The 22,438-nt window shown below is 45.2% G+C and overlaps 1 protein-coding gene across 1 annotated transcript in view; it reads left to right on the top strand.

Moving 5' to 3' along the window:
- TNNI3K (TNNI3 interacting kinase) overlaps positions 1–22,438 on the top strand; it is a 2,902,528-nt gene that overhangs the window by 281,098 nt on the left and 2,598,992 nt on the right. The window contains exon 5 of the mRNA XM_085600138.1: positions 15,097–15,207. Within this exon, the coding sequence (XP_085456264.1) occupies positions 15,097–15,207 (111 nt within the window). The remainder of the gene's footprint in view (positions 1–15,096; positions 15,208–22,438) is intronic.

The following is a 22,438-nucleotide window of genomic DNA, read 5'->3' as shown; positions in this document are numbered from 1 at the left end:
CTGCATCGCCTTCATGGGCGTATGTCCTCTCCTTTTGCTCTCTCTTTTTTGACCCTTTTGCATCAGGGCCATCAGTGGGATAAAGTGAGCAATGCATGTTTGCATATACAGATATGCTCAGTGGTGTGTGTGTGACAGTTTCAGCAATAATTGTTATTTAGAAAGTGCCTGATACCACAGCGCATGACATACATTCTCTACTTTTGCTTACTGATCCATCTAAGTGTCCTTGGAATGACAGCAGTGTTGTTTCGTTGGTGTTAGGTTAATTATGGCCCAAGACACACTGATTGAGTGCCAGGGCTGTAATCGGGTTTTCCCGCTCTCCAGTGCTTACTTATTAAAGAAGCAAGTGCCAGGGCTCTTCTTGGAAGGCCACTGCACCCTGCACCACAATTTGCCCCTGCCAGCACGGCCGATGACAGTACCAACATAACGCCTAACCATCACACTCAGATAAGTGCGACTATTCAGACTATTTCAGGCCTCACAAAGCTATAATAATGGCATTAGAGGGTGGTATTATTTATTTTCAATGCGATTTGATATATTAAACACAGTTGTGGTCATCTCAAAATTAAACAGACAGTGCCACCATGTGGTGTACGGTCAATAGACCCGGTGTTAACAATTAAGTGCTGGTGTCAAGCAGCGGAAAACACAGGCTCAATTTAAGCACTGCCACTGTCCTGACATGCCAGTCCAGCTCTGCTTATGTTACCAAAAATTCTAAGTATTCTCTTCTGATACATTAAAGGATTAGTTAAGGTAAGGCCCTGACACCACACCACTTTACGTGTTGATGAAGCAATGCCAAGCAGGTCTTTCAATTACTATGATAGAGCTACATAGCATTAAAGGGCCATTTAAAGTGAAAGCACTTAGTCGTCATTGTCTACCCTGACCTTGATTTCATTGACATTCTCTGAATAGGACTCTTCCGTAAGTTGGCTTCGGGAATCATGATTTAATCAACAAATCCACTCATGTACTTCCAATGCCAGAGGCAAAGCTAATCACGATTGTTAGATCTGGGGGTCTCTAGTTGGCAGGGTAGGTACCACTGTCCAAGTAGGGACCCTTGCTTCTAGTCAGGGAAAGGGGGATACACTGTTAAGATAACCCCTGCTCACCCTCTAGGTAGCTTGGCCTGAGCAGTCTAGGCTATCAAAGGCAATGTGTAAAGTATTTGTACCAAAACTCACAGTAACACAGTGAAAACACCACAGATTTACTCCACACCAGTTTTAGAAAAATAATGTATCTTTACTAAAAACTTCACAAGACCAAATACTACAGACAAACCAACATATAATTCAAAAAGGTTACTTTAAAGATAGTTCAAGAGTTTGCAGAAAGTACTCCAGGATGTAAAAGTCAGTGTCTTGCACAATGCGACTCTCAATGCACAAAATGCGACACTTTCGTGCCCAACAGTACCTGTAGTTGCGATAAGGTTCCCAAAAGCTATAACAAGGAAGATGGCAAAGGCGATGCGATACTCCTGAGATCCTGGGGAGGCTTTGCAGCAGCCCTGCTTCACGCAGCAGAGGTGGATGCGCCGGCTCCGATCTGTAGGGGGAGGATGCGATGACTTTGGCTTTCGTTGCGTAGGTTTCTTAGGGGGAAGCTTCACGCACAGGTTTGATGCGACACGCTTCGATGTGGCACGATGCGCGGCGCAGCGTTGACTTCCGGCGCTGCAACTCTCGATGCGCCACGGAACGGGACTCTGCGTCGACGCACACGATGACTGGAGACTTTCACGCACCGGCAGTGGTGCGGCTCGCAAACTGGTTGTGCGACGACCCTCGCAATGTCAGGAATCTTCACGCTTCGGGACGATGCTCGACGCACTCGGCGATGCGGGGACCCTGCGTGTTGCGATGGTGCCGCGATGAAATTTTCCTCGCACTCTCGTTCTTGCGACACGCAATCGGATGATGCGTTGGGTACCAGTTACTCTTTTCACGCTTCTGCTTCCCAGCTACCAAAACACAGCAAAACGACCTCCTGAGGCCCCAAGACTGGGCAAGCACTCCAAGGCAGGTCAGAACTCCTTCAGCAGAGTTCCAGGGGAGCTGGTGGTGAAGTCCTTTTGTTCCTGGGACTTCTTAACAGGGAGCCAGCTCTTCTCAGGCCCTTGGAGATCAGAATCAAAAGAAGGGGACACAGCAAAGTCCTTCCCCTCTCCTTGGCAGCAAAGCAAAACAGCAAGCAGGCAGTCTTCTCCTCTTCAGTCCTTTTCAGCTTTCTCCTTGGCAGAGGTTTCTTCTTAGTTCCAAAGTGATCTAAAGTTTAGGTGTCTGGGGTCCTCTTCTTATACCCCTCCAAGTCTTTGTCTCTCTTTGTTCCAGTGGGGGGATTCCCCTGCTCAAACCGGTTCCTGGGTGTGCTCTGCTCTGGAGCACCTGGTTCCTTTCAGAGTGAGGGGCAGGGTCGTTAGACGCTCAGCAGGAGGTGGAGCCTTCTTTGTGCCAGCAGAGGCAGAGTCCTCAGCCTGGCCAGCAGGGGGTGGAGCCAGCATTGTGTTTGGCAGGGGCAGCCCTATTCAAACCCAGGGACTACTCCTCCCACCCATCTAAAGCAGATCTCCCTATTCACCCTGCTGCTGACTCATCCAGGCTCCTGGAGCCACCTAGCCCATCACATGACACCAGTCAGCCAACCAGCACACAGGCACACAGGAAGGTTAAACAGGAGAATAGCTACTTTCTAAAAAGTGCTATTCTCACACAGTGAATTTAAAAACCATCTTGCTAAAAAGATGTATAATTAAATTCTGAACACAGAGATACCAAACTTGGATTTTCTATCTTGCCCTTATGGGAAGATAGGCATGTAAACAGCCTTCCCCATTCTATCCTATGGGCAAGATAGCCTCTCAGCAGTGAAAAACGAAAATGGCTGTAATTCACTACCAGAGCATGTTACACACCTCAGTACATGCCCTACCTTTCAGATACAGTGCACCCTAGCCCAGGGGGGTACCTAGGGCCACCATAGGGATGCCTGACATGTACAGAAAGGGAAGGATAAGTCAGTGGGTGCACTGGCCAGGTCGACATGGCAGTCCTGGACTGCACATAGGCACTGCAAGCAGGCCTAAAACATCATTTTAGCGCTACTCCTGTGGGTGGCACAATCAGTGCTGCAGCCCACTAGTAGCATTTGAATCACCAGCCCTGGCACACGCAGTGCACTTTACTAGGGGCTAACAGGTGACACAAATATACCAATCATGGATAACCAATCAATATAACAATTTACCAAGGAAGCACTTGCACTTTGACACTGATCAGCAGTGGCAAAGTGCCCAAAGCATCTAAACCAGCAAAAACGAAATCCAGCATAGCATCAAAAAACACAGGAGGTAGAGGCAAAAAGTCAGGGGTAACCACGCCAAAGATGCCAGGTCTAACAACGATCAAACCACCTCAGCAAACAATTTACTAGGAACCCACAGTTCATGATCCTCTACATTGGCAATTGCACAGAAAAGCAAAGATAATCTACAACTCGGAGACACCATTATATTTAATTCATTTTAGTGTAGATTCAGCAATACGTCTATCCAAATACAGCCAACTGTCCAAAGAAACCCCTTCCTCCTTGTGCCAGTACACAAACATGAATGTTTGCAATACCGCTTGATTGGTTGCCCAATTCTTGCAGTATCTGTTGCAGGAAAAGCCCCTTTCTGATTCTGACAAGCACTGTAAAGAATTCTGTCTACAGGGCTAGATTAAAGCACTGATTCCTAGGCTGTCAAAGGCGCAGAGAAGCCCCTGCATGCCTCTGACAGTTTATGACAATTATTTCTAGCCGCTCAGCTTGACACATTGCCTAATTTCTGTGCTGTCAACTGGAAGGAAGACCCCTGTTCTAGCAGGTCTTTGGAAAACATTCCAAAGGGCTTGTACTAACCAGTATAACATTTTAGAGCCATCAATTGTATGGAGACGTTCCAGCATTTCCAGTCAACATGATGTCTGTGGCCCCATTTATCTGTATAAACTTTTGAGGTTAACATTTTTTTGTCATCTTTGTTCAGACTGTTTTTAATGTTCATTTGTGAAGAGTGCTGTCAGGTGAACTCTTCTCACCACTTCAATGGAGAGAAAATTGTGCAAGTCTAGCACACATTGCTTAGTTTTACAAGAGATTGCAATTCGATAAGGCATTCGTCATGTTCTGTTCCTGGCCATTCTTAAACAGATGTAATTACAATGGCATTCATTATGAGGCCTACATAACTTTGCTCTGGTAACACCACACCTGGGAAATGGTGATACCGTGGGGTGTGATATTTACCTGGTATGATTACCACTCCATGCTGAGTTACGCACCTCAAACTGCTGGAAAATTCAGAAAAATGCATTATTCCTACCCTATTGCGAAATGCAGTTCTTAGAATGTGGTGATTTTTTCCACACAAATTTCACCTGGTGAACATCGCGCAGGGAAATGCAGACTACCATGTGCACCCTAATCGCAGTTCTCAGGTGCTGCAGAATGAGGCCTGGTTAAAGGTAGGCCAACTGACCACTGTGCAGGGGCTCAGAATTATATGGCATACTGCATGTGATTCCCATTGTTGGAGAAAAACTTGTAATAGGTGCTGTTTATTGCACCCGATAAATTCTGACCCCTGCAGGGTTGGATTTTGGCGGATATGATCAATAGTGCCCAATCCTCTGGACCACTGGTAATATGGACCTTGATGTATTCATATGCACCACCTAATGTTGTGGCGTATGAAACTGGCACCTGTGCACCTACAAACACATGAACCTAGTTTCTATGAAGGAGTAACATTTATTACGCCTCAATGAAATACCAGGGAGGTCCCAAGTATTTTATATAAATAGCTCATTCCTGAATTCCTTAACATTAATTAAATTGTCCATCCAAAACAAGAGCGTGTCATTCAAGTAAAGCTGAACATTCAAGATTCCTGTAAGTAAAAGGATAACGGATGTGGATGCTGTGATGTATCTCATTAACTTGTATAGCATGCCCTGCTTCTATGCACATGCGCACTCATTCTCTCCATACAGGTCTGAGAGCTAGAGACATTTCGTGATATAAGGCTCTATGGCAGTAATGGGGCGGCAGGAACTAGGGAGCGGCACTTCATTTGAAGCTGAAAAGAAGACCAGGCATTGTTACCGACTGAATACGCAGCTTTGCCTGCCTAGCTATAATGTTCCTTTTGTTGCATCTTTTCTTGCACTTCCTATTGTAGACCTTTGGCGTTGGTATCACCACGGGTTTAAGTGAGATGAAAAAGTAATGTTGTCTAAGAATTGTAACAGGGCATTCTTTCCAGGAGAAGTGGCCTATGAAATTAAGGGTGCGGCTTAAACTATGTGTCATGTTAACTAGAATTCCATACTTTCCACAGCATGTCATCCAGCTAGTATTTTGGGGTCTCTCTGAGCTTTTTGTTATTGCATTCAGCTATATAAAACATCTGACATATGTCTAAGACAAGCCAGGACTATAGGCTTTGTTGATGGTTGTTAGCTGTTTAAGATAAATCAGTAACAGCAGTGGCTTTGTTGTTAATAATAATTATTAAAAATGTTTAAGTTCTGAAAATATGAGACAGTGAATTAAAAATTACCAAGGTCTTTGGAAGGGGTAGTTAACTTCAGGGTGTCTCAATCACTCCCATTCTTCCATTTGCACCACTTCCCTCTGCAATTTATGTTAGATACTTACATCCTTTTTCTCCTCACATCTTTCTAAAAGCTTCCATCTGCATATGTCATACCACATGTGTGAAATAAATTACTAAATAGTGGAAGAAGTAGTGGCCTTCGGAGAGTCTCAGACATGTGTTTCCCTCTTCACACCAATTTCTTCTGCAGTCTCTCCCTCTGTTAGACATTAATGCCCTTTTGTATCTCCATATCTTTCTAAAAACCTACATCCTGCACATATCACTCATTTCCACAATTACCATTGGCACATATGCTCTGTGCTTCCTGCAGGAATGCCAACCATTGGATGAGCTTGTAGTCTGAACACCTTGATGAGCCACTCGCATCGCCGAAGGACACACAAGCATCTTCCTCCTACCAAAACTGCAGCTGCATTCGGTGGCCGACCGACCGCCACCTGACCCGCTCAGCTGCATCATCCTCAACACGTCCTCCCTCCACAAACATACCACATAAATCTGGGAACTCCTTGAATCTGTCTCCCCTGACATCTCCTTCCCGATGGATACAAGATCACCGTAAGGTTCACACCAACTAACCCGGAGGAGGCATCACCATCGTTCATAACAACTCCTGCCAGCTGACCACCCACTTGGATGACCCCACAGTAGCCAAGGAACATCCCCACTTCCAGGGCCAGACCAACCCCAACACTACCCTCTGCGGGAACGTCGTATGTAGAGCCTTCAACGACATCATCATCGACTTCATTGCACCCCAGTCCCTCGCATCCACTGTTTACATCCAACTCAGTGACTTCAACTTCCACCTGGACAACCCCAATGACCCGAACACTGCATCCCTTCTGTATAACCTTGTCAACATCAGACTCAAATATCTAGTCACCTTTCTGAACCATGCAGCAGCACACATGCTCAACCTTGTCTTCTCCACCAGTGTAAACATCACCTACAGCCACACCTCCAAACTTCTCTGGCCTGACCAACACTGTGTTCACTTTACCTTCACCAAACCCACCGCAAACCAATGCACACCGCCCCCCCGCAATTGGAGCAAGGTCACTGAAGAACATCTCACCGCCTCCCTCACATTATCATACCGCTAACATCCACAGACACCAATACCTCAACATGCAACCTCCACCAATGGATCTCCAACTGCTCCGATGTGCTGGTGCCCCTCAAGATAGCACCCTGCAAGCAATACTCCAAGAAAGCCAGCTGATTCACTCCCGCCCTCCATGAGTCCAGACACACCTGTAGACGACTCGAGAAGAAATGGAGGAACAACAAAACCCCGGACACTCATGCAGTCTTCAAAGCCGCCACCTCTCTACACCACACCCTCTTCAAAACCACAAAGAAAATGCCACTTAGAGTCAGAATCAAAGCCAACGCACAGAACAGCAAAGGACTATTTACCATTGTCAAGGAGTTCACCAAACCCCACAGCAAGACCACAGAGGTCCCATCCGCCCAACACCTCTGCAACAAACACGGCACTAACTTTCACCACAAGATCAAGCGTGACAGCATGACAGCTTCAACACCCAAGACCCGCCCATCACTCCTGCCACTACCTCACGAGACAACGACACCCATCAACAAATCCTGCTCAACTGGACCCCACTCACCACAGACGACATTCTCAAGACCATGAAGAGCATTAACTCGGGAGCCCCCTTGGATCTCTGCCCCCTCCACATTTTCCACAGAGCCACCACCACCATTGCCGAAGAACTATGTTGCACCATCAACTGCCGATCGTGACCGCCACTGTCCCTGACGACAGGAAATACACCGAGATCAACCCCCTGCTGAAGAAACCGTCTGCCGACCCGACAGACCTCATGAACTTCAGACCTTTCTCCCTGCTCCCCATCCCAGCCAAGGCCATCGATAAGGCCATCAATGCCCAACTCTCCAAGTTCATCAAAGCCAACTATGTCCTGAACCCTCAATCTGGCTTCCAAACCAACCACAGCACCGAGCCCGCACTCCTCTCTGCCACTGATGACATTCGCTCCCTCCTCGACCTGTGAGAAACATCAGCCCTCATCCTCCTCGACCTCTTGGCCACCTTCGACCCCCTCTCTCATTGCACCCTTATCACGACACTCCATGACACCGGCATCCACGACAAAGCCCTGGACGATATCCGTTCCTTCCTCAGCAATAGGACACAGTGAGTCAGACTTCCCCCATTCTTCTCGGAACCCATATTGATCAGCTGCGGAGTGCTTCAGAGCCCCACGCTTTTCAACATCTACTTAGCTCCGCTCGCAGCCATGGTCAGGAACGACAGACTCAACGTTGTTTCCTACGCTAATGACACTCAGCTGATTCTATACCTCACCAACAAGCCCACCATCACCAGAAACAACTTTTACATCAAGATGAAGGCTGTCACCACCTGGATGGGAAACAGCTGCCTCAAGCTCAACTCAGACAAGAACGAAATCCTCATCCTGGGTCCCAACTCCTCTACTTGGGAAGACTCCTGGTGGCCCGCTGAGCTAGGAACTCCCCCTTCCCACTGACCACGCATGCTTCCACACTCTTCGTCTGTTTCAGAAGACCTTCAGATGGATCTCCTTTGAGGCCAGGAAGACGCTCATCTATGCACTCATCAGCAGCAGACTTGACTACGGCAGCGCACTATACGCAGGCACCACCCAGAAAATTCTCAGAAAACTTCAGAAAGTGCAGAACACCACAGCCAGACTGGTCCTCAACCTCCCCCCTGCTGCCACATCTCTAAACACCTACAAGAACTCCACCGGCTCCCAGTCAACAAACGAGTGACCTCCAAGCTCCTTACACATGCCTACAAAGCCCTCCATGACACTGAACTAGCATACCTGAGCCACCGCCTCTCATTCCACGCACCTGCCAGACACCTCCGCTCCACCCAACTGGCCCTTGTCACCATACTTTGGATCTGCAAGACAAGGACCAGAGGAAGATCCATCTCCTTTCTCGCTGCCAAATCCTGGAACACCATGCCTCTCCACCTCAGGCTCTCCCCATCCCTGACACAATTCAGGAAGGATCTCAAGCTCCTTAAATGAACTACAGCGCCCAGTTGGATCTGCTACCCCAACCTCCTCCCAGTGCCTCAAGACCCTCAAGGGTGAGTAACCGCGCTCAACAAGCACTGATTGATAGATTGATGTAGAGGCTATCTACAGAATAACCGCCCCCGGAGGACACGTCAATAGCCATCGAAGAACTCCCAAGAAGTACAGAATTAAATTACATGATGCAAATCAGCTTTGTAATGGCTTGCATGTCACTGGCATTAAAGAAGATTTTTTTTGCTTGGAAAACACCCTCTACCTACAAACCCAAGGTATTTGTATGGGGGTACCCTCTCTCACAGCTAGGCATGTTTATACATGCGCAATCCATTTATTCAGAGAACAATGCTGATAAATATCAGATGACTCTTTGGTCAAGTTATATTGAGGACGTCCTGGTAATATTTGCAAGGAGACAAATAAACCATCCTTAAAATTGCAGCACGGATCAATCACCTAGACCCATTTCCCAGACACATGTCCATGGTTTCTAATGAAAATAATATATTCCTCGATCTAGAGATCACCATCAACGATGTTCTAATAACAACTAGAACTTATCAGAAACCTAAAGACCATTACAACAATCAACTAGTTGATGGCCCTCCTCTATGATCAACTGTGCACCTTTGAAGAAATTAAAGCAATATTACATGAAATAATAATGAAAAGCTTTGCTAGAAATAAACTTCAAGGCCAAACAAGAAAGACTAGCATACATCAGGTGTATACTATTTTTGAATGATCTAAAAAGATTATCAATCAAAACTAGAGAATTCTGAACACTGTAAATGTTACAAATTGGGTTACAGGTTGTCTGGGGTGTGAGCCCTAGTCTAGCAGCAGCAACCACAATCCTAGTCAGGGTAAGGCAATAGCAAACCTCAAGTTAACCTGTGCTCAACTCCCTGGTAACTTAGCAAAGAGCAATCAGGCTCATCTTAGAGGCAATGTGTAAAGTATTTGTGCAACACTTCATACAGTAAAACAGAGAAAACACCACAGAAAAACATCCTACAATAGGTTAGAAAATAGAGCTTAATTTAATAAATACAAAAAGACAAAAACGACATAATTCCAATCAGTAGTGCTGAAGTTATGAGTTTTAAAGAATTTAGGGCCTCATGTAGGTAGCGAAATACCGGTCGGTAACGGCCGATTTTCGGTAAATATGCCGTTACCGACCGGTATTCAGACAAGTGAGATGTAGGAGTCCAAAAACCACTTTTCGGTAAATATGAGGCGGTAAATACCGATTCATAGTTACCGAATTCTAAAATACCGATTCATATTTACCGAATACATAATTAACGAATCGGTAAATATGAAGTGGTAAATATGAAGTGGTAAAAATTTAAAATGACATGTAGGAGCAGTCGGTAATTAAGAAATCCAGGAAAATCGGTAAATAAGAGTCGGTAATTAACACGGATTGAAAGCAGGTGGTAACCATCAACAATGCACATAAGCAATCCCAAAATGCAACAGCGTGGACAACATGGCCGCCATGTACGTCATTGCAAGGCGCCTACGTCTACAGGCAGCAGGACTGAGGGTGTGGCGACGGGAGGAACAAATCTACAGACAGCGCATCACACTATTACAGCTGACTGATGCAGAGATACATGAGAGGTACAGGCTACACCCCGAAACCATCATGGACCTGATAAGGGACCTGCACCCACTCCTGGACCAGCCAACAAGAAGGGCGCACGCCATACCACCACATGTGCAGGTGCTCTGCAGCCTACATCTACTGGCATCCGGCAGTTATCAGGTGGTGATAGCTGCGGTGGGTGGTGTATCCCAGAGTTGCCTGTCCCGTTTCTTCAGGAAGTTCCTGGATGCCATGATGCAGAGAATGCACCACTACATAAGCTTCCCAAACACACAGGCTGCACTGCAGAAAACCAAAACAGACTTTTATCACATGGCACAGTTCCCCCATGTCATCGGCTGTATTGATGGTACACACATCCCAATCTGTCCACCAGCTGATACAGAGCACATCTACAGGAACAGGAAGTCCACCCACTCCATCAATGTGCAGGTGATCTGTGATGCAGGGAACATCATCACAGATATTGTTGCAAAGTTTCCTGGGAGCACCCACGACTCTTACATCTTCCAGAATAGTGGGATCTACACACGACTGAGTGCCGGCGAATTCGGAGAGGGATACCTGCTGGGTAAGTAACAGTGACGCCCCTTGAAACCTGCAAATCAGAGTGTATAGAGGCATGTAACTGATGGTTCCCGTTTACTCATCCAGGCGACAGTGCATATGCATGCCGTTCATTCATCCTCACTCCCTACCTACACCCAGCAACCCAGAGTGAGAGACGATACAACGTGGCCCACAAAACAACACGCAATGTGGTGGAGCGCACGTTTGGACTACTGAAGAGCAGGTTCCGCTGCCTCCACAAGAGCGGAGGCGCACGCCAGTACAAACCCATCACCTGCTGCAAGATTATTGCCACTTGTGCAATGCTGCACAACCTTGCCACGAAAAAAGGTACAGATGTGGAACTAACATATTTTGAGGACAACGAGGATGAGTCAGGCCAGCCAGAGGGCAGCGCAGCTAGAGTGCCAACTGCAATCGATGGGAGAGAGAGACGGGCAGAGATCACATGCAACTATTTCTGAGTAAGTGAGGGGACACAGCGAGTTGTGAGAAGTCATGACGTAGTTTAATGTGGCACCACGCCATGAACACATGAACAGGCCAATCTGGCAATATACCATCTATACAAGGAGTATGTCCAGGGTTACGTCACCCAATGGGAAGTGGCTAAGCAGGGCCACATCAATGTTTGCGCATACGCGCTGCAGTGGTGGATTGCACGGCCTGTGCATCCTCACTAGAGCCAACCCCAAGCCGCCTGCTGCTCCTGCGTGCTTCGGGGACGGGGGGTGTGATGCTGCTGCTGGTGTCGATGCTCTCCGCAGCATCCCCTGCAGCAGTTGTCGACGCCTGACTAGTCAATAGCACCCCTAGTGCACTTGTCACCTGCACCATCCCCCGAGACAGGTCGCTGCAGCACTGTGTTAGGCCCTCCTGCATCGTCACAGAGCGCCGGCAAAGTAGGGAAGTCGCAGTTGCCAGACGGTTGAGTGCCCTGCTGGTAGTGTCCCTTCTCTGGCGTTCCCGGCGCCGTGCTTCGATGTCAGCATCTAATTTGCTGCACAACTGCTGGATTGACTGGGACATGTCCCGAATGCCCGCAGCCATGCCGCCAATGTTTGTGTCCATGTTGACTAAGCTTGTCTTCATCACCCGCATGTGCCTCTGGACTGACATAACTGCCTTTGATTGCAGGCGCTGTTGCTTCAACATTTGGCCCTCGAGCCCCAAGAAGACACCATGGCCGTCAGTGGGTGCTGGTGGACTCTGGACACGCGACCTGCGGCGCCCTCTTGCTCCCGTCTGTGCTGCCTGTGAGGTGTGGGGCACAGTGGGATGGCTCCCTTCCTGGTGCCCGGTGCGGTCTTCTGGGCCCATGCTGTCGTCTGACGAGGTGTCGAAGGCTCGTAGCCTGGCTGCTGGACGCCTCCTCATTCTCACACCTGCAAGCGGAGATGTGGCCGGTGATTCGAACATGAGTGGCGATGCTGGCTGTGGTTGTGGTGATGCTGGCTCTCGGTGAGGTGATGCTGGCTCTGTGTGCGGCGAGGCTGGCTGTGTTGGTGGTTCGGCTGCCAGTGGGCCTGCTCCCTGGTCTGAACTCGTGCTGGCTAGAGGTGATTTTTGTGGCCGGTGTGCCGTCTCCCCTGCAGCATGCCCTGTACTGCATGATGTCACATCTGTGGACAGAAAAACAACATTGGCTCAGTGTCCCCGAAGGGCTGCATTGCAAGCGTCACAATAAATCATTTCACATTCCAATCTGTCCTCTGTCTCCTTGTGCCTCGAGTGCGTGACATGCCTTGTTGCCCTGTGACATTTACGTCATGGTTAGTGTTGCCCTGACTACATCTCCCGGAATGCATTGCCTGTCTGCACTGACACGTGTGGACTGCAGTGTGATTCTCGTTTCACAATGGGGGATGTGGGATAGGGGTAGGGGAGGCTACATTGCTGTGCTTTCGTCTTACCTTGGTGTGTTGCGGCTCTGGCAGAGCTGTCGGCGTCCCCAAGACCCACGACGCTCTCTTGCTCGATTGTGGCCGCCACCAGCTCCTCCAGTTCGGTGAGGGCAGGTGCCCTGTTGGTTCCACCTCCGGTCTGGCTGGCCTCCTTCTGGATGTCGCCCATCTTCCTCTTGGTCACAATCCTCAGGTCATACCAGCGCTTTTTGAGGACCTCAATGTCCCTGTGGGTCACTCCCACAGCATTGACCTGCGCCTGGATGGCCAGCCATATGTTGCGCTTTTCGGCCTCAGGCACTTGCAGGGATTGCCTCCCAAACAGCTTCTGGTGCTGCTTCACCACCTCCTCCACCAGCACCTGGAGTTCCTTGGGGCTGAATTTGAGCTTCCTCCTCCTTTCCCCTCCGTCTTTCTGTGTTCTCTGGCTGGACATGCTGTTCGTTTCCCGCTCGCACATGCAACTGCTCCCTGCCTCTCCTCTGCACTCCAAGCCTCTCCAGGGTCGGCTAATTATGTACACCTGCCTGGGTGTGGCCACGTCGGCTAATTGTGTACACCTGCCTGGGTGTGGGCAGTTCCTGGTTGGGTGGGCTGTCGTTGCACAGGATTAGCTGTTTCGTCAAGTCATGTGATGTTATTTACCGAATCCGTACATACCGATTCGGTATTTTCCGATTCGGTAGATACCACCTCGGTATTTTCCGAATCGGTAGATACCACCTCGGTATTTTCCGATTCGGTAATTATCACCTCGGTATTTACCGAATCGGTGAATTCCGATTCGTATTTACCGAATGTTACCGAATCGGTAACTGTTACCGAATTTTTACCTACATATAACTTACCGATTCTAATTTACCGATTCGGTACGGCTCGGTATTTAAGAACCGGTAAAATTTATTTACCTACATGAGGCCCATAGTGCCTAAAAGCATAAAGCACCAATCGCCGCAATTCGATCGCCCTGAACCGAGTCAAAGTCAAACGTTCAGGCAGACCGCTCATTGCTCACTCAGATCAGTGAACTGAAGGGTGTTAAGTCTCCACATCCCATTGGCCCCTAACGACTACGTTTAGAGTAAGAATCCCTCAGTACCGTCCAATTTATTCCCAGATCCATTCTAAAGTGGACACATTATTATGGTTTTAGTTGTGATCATTGCAGGGATCACAAGAGGCTTGAAATAAACGTTTATATTTCACCTTTTTGACAGATTGTGCTAAGCCCAGGCAATGGCCAATTTAAGTGAGTCCAATTCAAAACGGTAGCTATGTTGTTTCTATGACTGTTTGCTTTATTGTTGTTGCTTTTGTCTTCTAGGCTAAAATATTGTAAAAACATAAGTTCTTGGTCTAGAGACAAATGATAGAATTTTAATTTTGAATAGTGGTTATACTACTCACCTGTTGTGACATATAATAATAATCCAAGGCAGTGTTCCTACAGAGTGGATTACGGTTTATTTAGATGGCCCTGAAGAAAGGCTACTCACCACCTCTGGGCAAAAAAAGGTTTGAAACATGTTGAACACATAGCGGACTCATGGAAAACTAAAATGCATGGGGTCCTCCCCATCTTTTAATCTTGTCATGAATAACGCTCAGCATTTTAAAAAAGAGTTATTTAGGTTATCCATAGGCAATTTTATTATCACTAAAAAGCAATCCTCAATCTACTACTACTTTCCCACTCCTGAGGAACAAGGACACGCATCAACAGCCTATGTGGACCTGAGTATGCTAAAAGAAAGCTGTCCATCGAAGAGCCCCCATTGAGGGCTTGTTGAGTAGTGCACCGCTCACCCAGCAAGGACCGTGACCTGATGATGAAGCATGTCACCCCGGTGGATGAGGGTCTGTGCATCCTGACAAGGATAGTGCTTGGGACTAGACATGAGAATCACTGTGATCAAGTTCTCACTATTGATTTTTCTTTCTATGTAAGAAATCATACGGAAAGTCACGTTCTTAGTTTTATATATTATTGAAGGGAGGATATATGACGAGTCACCCAGTCCCTGTCGTTCCTTCATAGACCTATGGCATGAAATAGACCACAGAAACACAACATCTCGAAAAAAAGCAAATACCTGGAATTGCACTGTGACTTACAATAGCCTTACAATGTATGAGGGAAAGAACTTTATTTCAATGTATTATTTGTTTTGGTTTATATTTGTATCATTCGAAGTATCGTATGACAACGGTGACATGGCACGATCTGTATTGTAGGACAATGCAGAGCTGCTGACAGCCTTGCTACATGGAGGGGCAGACATTCAACAAGTTGGGTATGGAGCTCTGACCGCGCTTCACATTGCAACCATATTCGGCCATCATGAGGTAAGAGGGTGCTGCTCTCTGGTGCACATGGGGTGCCTCGCAGAAAGCTTCGTTTTTTGGGTCATTAACACTGCTGTTAGTTTTCAGAGTGCAATACCTGACTATTATATGTAGCAACGTAACAACTGGCATTGCTTACCATTTCAAATCATTATTAATATTGAAATTCTACTTATTATTACTTGCTGTAGAAAGAATTGTTATCTCTACTATGCGCAAGGCCTGTTACTGAGTTAATGTATATTACCTGTTGGTTGTGGGAAACTTTTCCCAGGATGTGGTATGAAACTTAAAGCATGTTCAAGGGAACATTTATATCTGCGGTTGGCGGGAGGACTGGTACTCCAGTGAGATATGTCAACATAGACAGTGGCGAACTGTGGCATTGCTGCTCGCATCGCCATGCTGCTGACACTGACTCAGCGTGGTCTCTGGGAGCCACTGACAGTGATTGACACTTGAGATGCACACACAGCTGGAAACAGACTGCAATGTTCTAGAATGTCCGCTGCTGTTAGAAGAGCTTTATTGTATTGGTTGAACTATGTTTGGTGATAATAGAAGATATTTGCTTGATGGTAATATAAATAAGGTAAACGCTGATGTAAGACTTTAGAAGAAAATAAGCAACATCAGTGCTGAAGCTGGAAACCTTTCAATAAAATAAAAGCCACAATACAGCTTCGTCTCTCTCAACGTATGGTCCTTAATTACAAAAGCACCCACCCACTGAGACAGAAAGTTCACTGGCTTTTCAATGGTAAACAAATGTGACTCCTCCTCTTAAATGAGCCACTAGGGAGCCTGTTTTGTCCTGTCTGCCCTGAGACATGTTCCACGTGTGGTTCAGCTCTCGTGCGCCCTGGCCCCTTCCACGCTTAACGTTGGTAATTAATGCGCGCTTATCCTGTACCACAGCAGCACCGACATATTTAAAGCCGTTTTCTACATTCTGCGTACATTTGTATTTTACTGAGCTCAACTTTGCTTCAATAGGCATCTAAAAAAATGAAAAGAATAGCTTCTAAACTCCGGCTCTTGTCTGCCCCTCGTTTGAGGTGATGAAGGGCAAGGAACTGTCTTAAAACAATAATTTTCGAGTTTCTCCGAGCCATAAAGCACAGACAGCACTTCATTTAACTGCTCCCTTGAAGAAGGACACGAACCGTAAGTCTTCGTGTAATGGCTGCCTCGCAGTGCCTTTCCTTCTGCTTGAACTGGAATGCGGAACCTTGGTGGGGTTATGGAGGAAATCCAATTAACCAACGGCGAGAAATGTGCGCATAATGAGCCTGGAGCCCGGAATTTGAATAACCAAAATAAGGCTCCGCGGATCTGTGCTTTATCGCGGCACTCGCTGTCCCCGTTCCACTACTGTATTTTACAATGCAAAGACAGGATTCGCCGTAAATCTGTCCCCTCTTCTCTATATAATAGCTGTTCCTTCAAAAAATGCAGGAGCGCCTCAGAAATCCGCGGTCGCGAAAAATGAAATACGTCAAAATATAACATTGCCAGGGACACAGGCACAGGGACGGGAGCACACAGACACACACACACACACACACACACACACACATACACACCGGCACGCACACACACACACACACACACACACACACACACATACACGCAGGCACGCACTCACACACTTCTATTAATACTAAAGAACGCTCCCTATTGATCCATTTTTAAAGAAATCTGTACGGCACACATGAAAGTACAACATGAAAATAAACAGTGATCTGCAGTCAATTAAATTAGCATAAACAAGTACTACTGAGTACTTACCTGCTGTCAGCAAGTAAGTACTCGAATAGATCAAAATACAAGGGTTGACTGGCGGATCATAGGGGTGATAACCTTGAACATTTACTAAAACGTTGACATAGACTAGATCTGTGAGTGAATATGCGAACCTTTCCCTTCTCCCAATGAAGGACCAGTGAGGACAATAGTTATGGTGTGCCACATGGTGAACTGCGAATGGCTTCTAGGTGCTATGCAGCTCTTATAGCAGCATGGCTCATCTGTTATATATTGACTGACAATTAACTTCTCAGTGGATGGAACACCAGCTTCTCCACACACTGTGAAGGCTTCTCAGCCCGCTGCACTGGTTCACTCTCACCAGAGTCAGGGATGCCAGTTCCACTGAGATCTGTTGAAGCCTGGCGTCACTCAGCCCACGGTACCCTGGCCTCAATGACGTGCATTAGGGGCAAGGACTCTTAACCCGGCTTGAATGTAGGTCTTATGGTTCAAAAAGGCAGCAGCATGGTCAGAAAAAAAACATAGCTCTTGGAGCCTGTTTTTGTACTTTTACTTTTTTTAATGGTTGTTTACGGCGCTCCAGCACTCAGAATGTATTAAGGTGCTTTACATTGAACAACAGATCTGTACTATTGTAACATCTGAGAGATAAGATAGAGAATACAGGCGCTACTTTCGAAAAACATAAATACATTTCCATTCTAGGTAAAGCCATAAGAGGTGGGTTTTTAGATTTCTTAGAAACAGTGGATCAGAAGCCTTGGTCTAGGATGTGCTAGGAGAGAGTTTCCGAAATAAGTTGCAGTTGCTTTCTGTAGTTTCTAGCACTTGCCTTTACCACGTGATGTCCTTTTCTTCCTGTGCTAGAATAGGGCATTCATTTTTGATATTTCAAAAGCATATACCAATCATATTTCATTCATATTCAAAAGGGACAACCAAGCACCAAGATGTCTGCTCAGAAATATAAATAATAGATTCAAATGGGACAAAGGATAAAAGCATCATAAAAAGGAACAAAACACCCTGAAAAGATTGACATTTATATTGAACAATTCTTATATGAAAAGACCAGCTGACGAAATCCTCTATCGAAAGTAGGCCCCTCTCGAGTGAAGAATGGAGATGTAAATTTATGCTGATGCGCCTAAAGAACACCAGGGGCCTTATCACGAGCAGTTGTGTTTGACGGGACCAGGCTTCAAAGTTGTTGTTGTTCTGTTTTCTTTTACCTTATTCTCTCTCTACTTGTTGAATCAATATGAGTCTACATTTCTGCATGCGATGTGAGAACACTGAGGACTGATTGTCCTATATAAAGGCTACCATTCTCTGATGTGACAATGCACTCAATGATGTACTATGCAAAAACCTTAATCTTTTTTTTAAATAAAATGCAGTTGTGTTGACTGAGTGCAGAACCATTTACTTGTTTTTATGCTGTTGTACTGTCTAATGTGAAAAGAACAATGTCATACATTCCCCCCAGTCCTGAGATCTGGGCCTAAATCCATCGTTTATTTGCTCACCATGCCATTCCAGTTTGGACCCAGCCATATGCAAATCAGTCTTGACCCTGCGCCCAATGAGAACAGACCAGTCCGAACTGCCAGGCCAGGTCCCCCCTGGACTGGAAACAAGCATCCTAGGACCGGTTTTGGGGTTTCACCCCTCATCAGCCAGGATAGCTTGACTCCAGTGGCATGAAGAGCACAGGACCCACATCTGGGCATACCCGTCCCACTCGGGGTGACAAATGCAAAAAGAACAATTCATGGACAGAAAGCAGAACAATGTCATACATTCATCCCAGTAGAGAGATCTGGGCCTAAATCCATCGTTTTTTTGCTCACCATGCCATTCAGGTTTGGACCCCGCCATATGCAAATCAGTCTTGACCCTGCACCCAATGGGAACAGTCCAGCCCAAACTGCCAAGCCAGGTCCTCCCTGGACAGGAAACAAGCATCCTAGGACCATTTTTGGGGTTTTATCCCTCATCAGCCAAACTAGGTTGGTGTGGTGAGCAAAAGAATGATGGATTAAACCCAGATCCTTGTGACTCGGGGTGAATGTTTGCATTGTCCAGCATCCCGTCCATCAATTGTTTCTGTTGTACTGTCTAAAGCACATACATACAACATAGAATTTCTCTAAGCCATGAACTGCAGATAGCACAAGCTGGAAACAGTGGGCAGCGATTGCCCCTCTCAGTTCCCCCTAGCTGTACTGTGCGCAGATCATTCAATAATTCAGAGCAATTCCAGATTTCACGAATCTGCTCTAGACAGTGCAAAAGCAAAAATCGACGTGCTCAGCTCTGCCCAGAGCCAACACACCTGTTAATGATATGACTCCAGTGTAGGCATCTGACTACGGTCGGGGTGCATGCACAATCCAAATTTCATATCAAGGTCCTTCATGGTGATGCACATGGTTCATATACTAATTGTGTACGTTTTGGGGCTTACTAGTTGTTGTCTTTTAGTATTTGGTGCTCCATCAATGTTATTCTGTTTAAATTTAGATTGAAAATGCAGCGTTTCTCATGGACCAACATACAAACCTGCGTAGATGGAGAATGACATAGAGCATTTCTTACTTCACTTCTCTTACATTGTCTGTTTTCATTCCGTGAAGGAAGTGTGGTGTTGTGAGGAAAATTAATTTGTCTTCACACCTATTGTATTTTGTTGTTGTCTTGGATAAGGACTTTATTCTGGAAGGATGAACACTGCATGCATTTCTCATGATTTTGGAAGTGTATTTATATAATTCATGAGGAACGTGTCAGTCCACTCTTCATTACCTATTTCCTTATAGCATATGGATCTCATCCACCTCTTATCTGTTCCCTGTGCAGTCACATGGTTGGATTGCTTCTCTGTTTTGGTACTGCATGAGGAATGCCACAATGAAGAAAAGTGTCTGCAAAAAAGTGTCAATGTCTCCTTATTTAGGACCCAATTTTGCCTGTCTAATGGAAATGATCCGGCTGTGGGATGTAGGTTCAGTCCACCATAAAGAGATGCCTTTATTAAAAAAGAGATTGCTGATTTCCCAGTTCGAAAATAACAAAATTTTGAAGAAAATGAATTTCCAAGCAATATCTGGGGGATTGTTATTATTGCATGTTTTCAAAAAGCATTTATCGATTTTTCGGAAAAACAAAGTCCTCAAAAGTTGTGACAAAAATAGTTACGCTAAAGATTGGTTTTTATGAATTTATATATATTAAAAAAAAAAGTATTTATAAAATAAAAAGATGTGTTTAAATTAAGCATATGTTTATACACATTTGAAATAAATACTTAAACAATTTATAATTGTATTAAGGCTAGGGGTAGGCATACGGTAATGGCTATGGTAATAGGATCAGACCTGACGGTTAAGGTGAGGGTATGGATTTAGGTAAGGGTGAGGGAAATAATGATAGGATAATTGATGAGTTTAGGGTCAAGAGAAAGTATAAGGAGTAGAGCCAAGCATCGGGCAAGGGAACAAGGCAGGATTCAGCTAAGGTATTGAATTAAGCGGAAGTTTAGATTGGTGTTAGAGTAATGGAGACATTATTAGAGTTAAGGTGATGGCTAAGATGGTGGTTAGTGTAAGAGATACTGTAAATGTTAAATGAGGGACATTAGAATTCAAGTAAGAGCCCTTGTTATGAGTTACTTTTAGGAGTTGTTTATGGTCAAGTGCGTAGAACATAAATGTATTCTTTACTACCACTACATCTTTGTATTTCATAAACATGTTAGATATAATCTTTTATTGCCAACTTTTATACCACCACATTTTAGACTCTGAGTTTTTAATGGAGATTTTACATGCAATCCATTAGTGATGTAAAACAAGATTCATCAAGTAAACTCTAGTGTGTGCTAAGTGTTCACAAGGAAGTCTTGTTACACATGACTGGAAAATTGGCCTTTCAGCATATTTATTTATGCGGCCATAATTGATACCAAAAAGCTATGAATTATTATTGTAGTGTTATTGTGATTTATCTGAATCCCATCTTTTATCGAACATTTGTTTTATATCAGCCGCGCTTTAATAAAGAGTGATCGTCCTTGATATTTCGATGGAATGTTTTAAGGCATGGGCAAAGTGGGCAAGGGTCGCCCTGAGAAGCTGAACTTTCTACTTGGCCTCGGTCTCTTCTAGTCCTTTTTCACAGCCTCTCTCCCTTTCTCTTCAAGCCTTTACCTCTGATTCTGTCTATCTGTACCCAATGTGACCTTAGGGATTTTTGGGACACTGGACAAGACAGATATCATCTCTGTTTTTGTGATTCTGTTTCTGGCATTTTAGCCTATAATCTGTATTCTATGGCATCACGTGGCCTCCAAAATATGTCTTGCCTGGGCCTCCGTAATCCTTAGGATAAAGCTGTCTCAGAGAGGTGCAGTAGTTGATGAATTTCCTTAATTCTTAGCGAATACATGTAAAGTTGCATGATTGGTGAAGTGATGTCTTTTCCGACAAGAGAAGCATCTATATTTTGATTCAGCGGTCTCACATTTACTTATTGTCTAGTATGGACAACTAGAGTCCAAATAAAACTACCACTAACGCAAGATGCAATCGCGAACTGAAATCTGACTGTCCATTTCACAACATTTGATGAGCCTTAAGATAGTCTTCTCTTCACTTTGTACCAGAATTTCCAGCTGCAGGGACAGGTAAGTGCCTCTCATACAGTCCCATTGTGTGACAATGGTGAATAATTTAAATAATGGCACTTCCGCCCCATCACATATATCAACACGCCCTATATCGGATGTATGACGTTACAACGCATGCTATTACAACGCATACCTTTACATCGCATTTTTTACAACGCTAGTACTACTACAACGCATTACTTTACAACGAATTCAGTTACAACGCAAAACCTATAACAATAAAGAAAAGAGCTGTTACAACGAAGTATATTACAACGCATACCATTACAACGCGATTTTTTTTTTTTTTTAAATTAAAAGTACAATAAAATCTGGCACGGGATGCAGGGAAATTAGGGGTTTTAGGGTGGGGAAGTGTATTAAAACGTGGAGAAGAACTGTACGTAAATCGACTAAAATGCAGTACCAAATTAATACTCGGGTATTAAAATTAATACTCGAGTATTAAAATTAATACTCAAAATTCCCCATAAAAATCAGTTTTAAGACATTTGTAAGTTTTTAAATAATAAGGAAAAAATAAATTACAGTGCATACACATTTTTAACATGAATAGATCGCCAAGTAAGTAAACTAACGAAAACATAACACACATACACGTAGGCGCCATTTTACCCATCTCACTTGTAAAACTTGTCCTACCACAGTTTCTATGTAAACAATACCAAAAGACATGTTCCAAAATGGATGCCAAAACGGATCAAATGATTAAAAACAATATTTCTTTAAAAGCATTTTTAAATTATCATTTTCCACAGTAAAACAAAG

Source organism: Triturus cristatus, chromosome 4_2 (assembly GCF_964204655.1).
Source record: "Triturus cristatus chromosome 4_2, aTriCri1.1, whole genome shotgun sequence".
Taxonomy (NCBI): Eukaryota; Metazoa; Chordata; class Amphibia; order Caudata; family Salamandridae; genus Triturus; species Triturus cristatus.
This window is presented reverse-complemented; position numbering and strand designations above follow the sequence as displayed.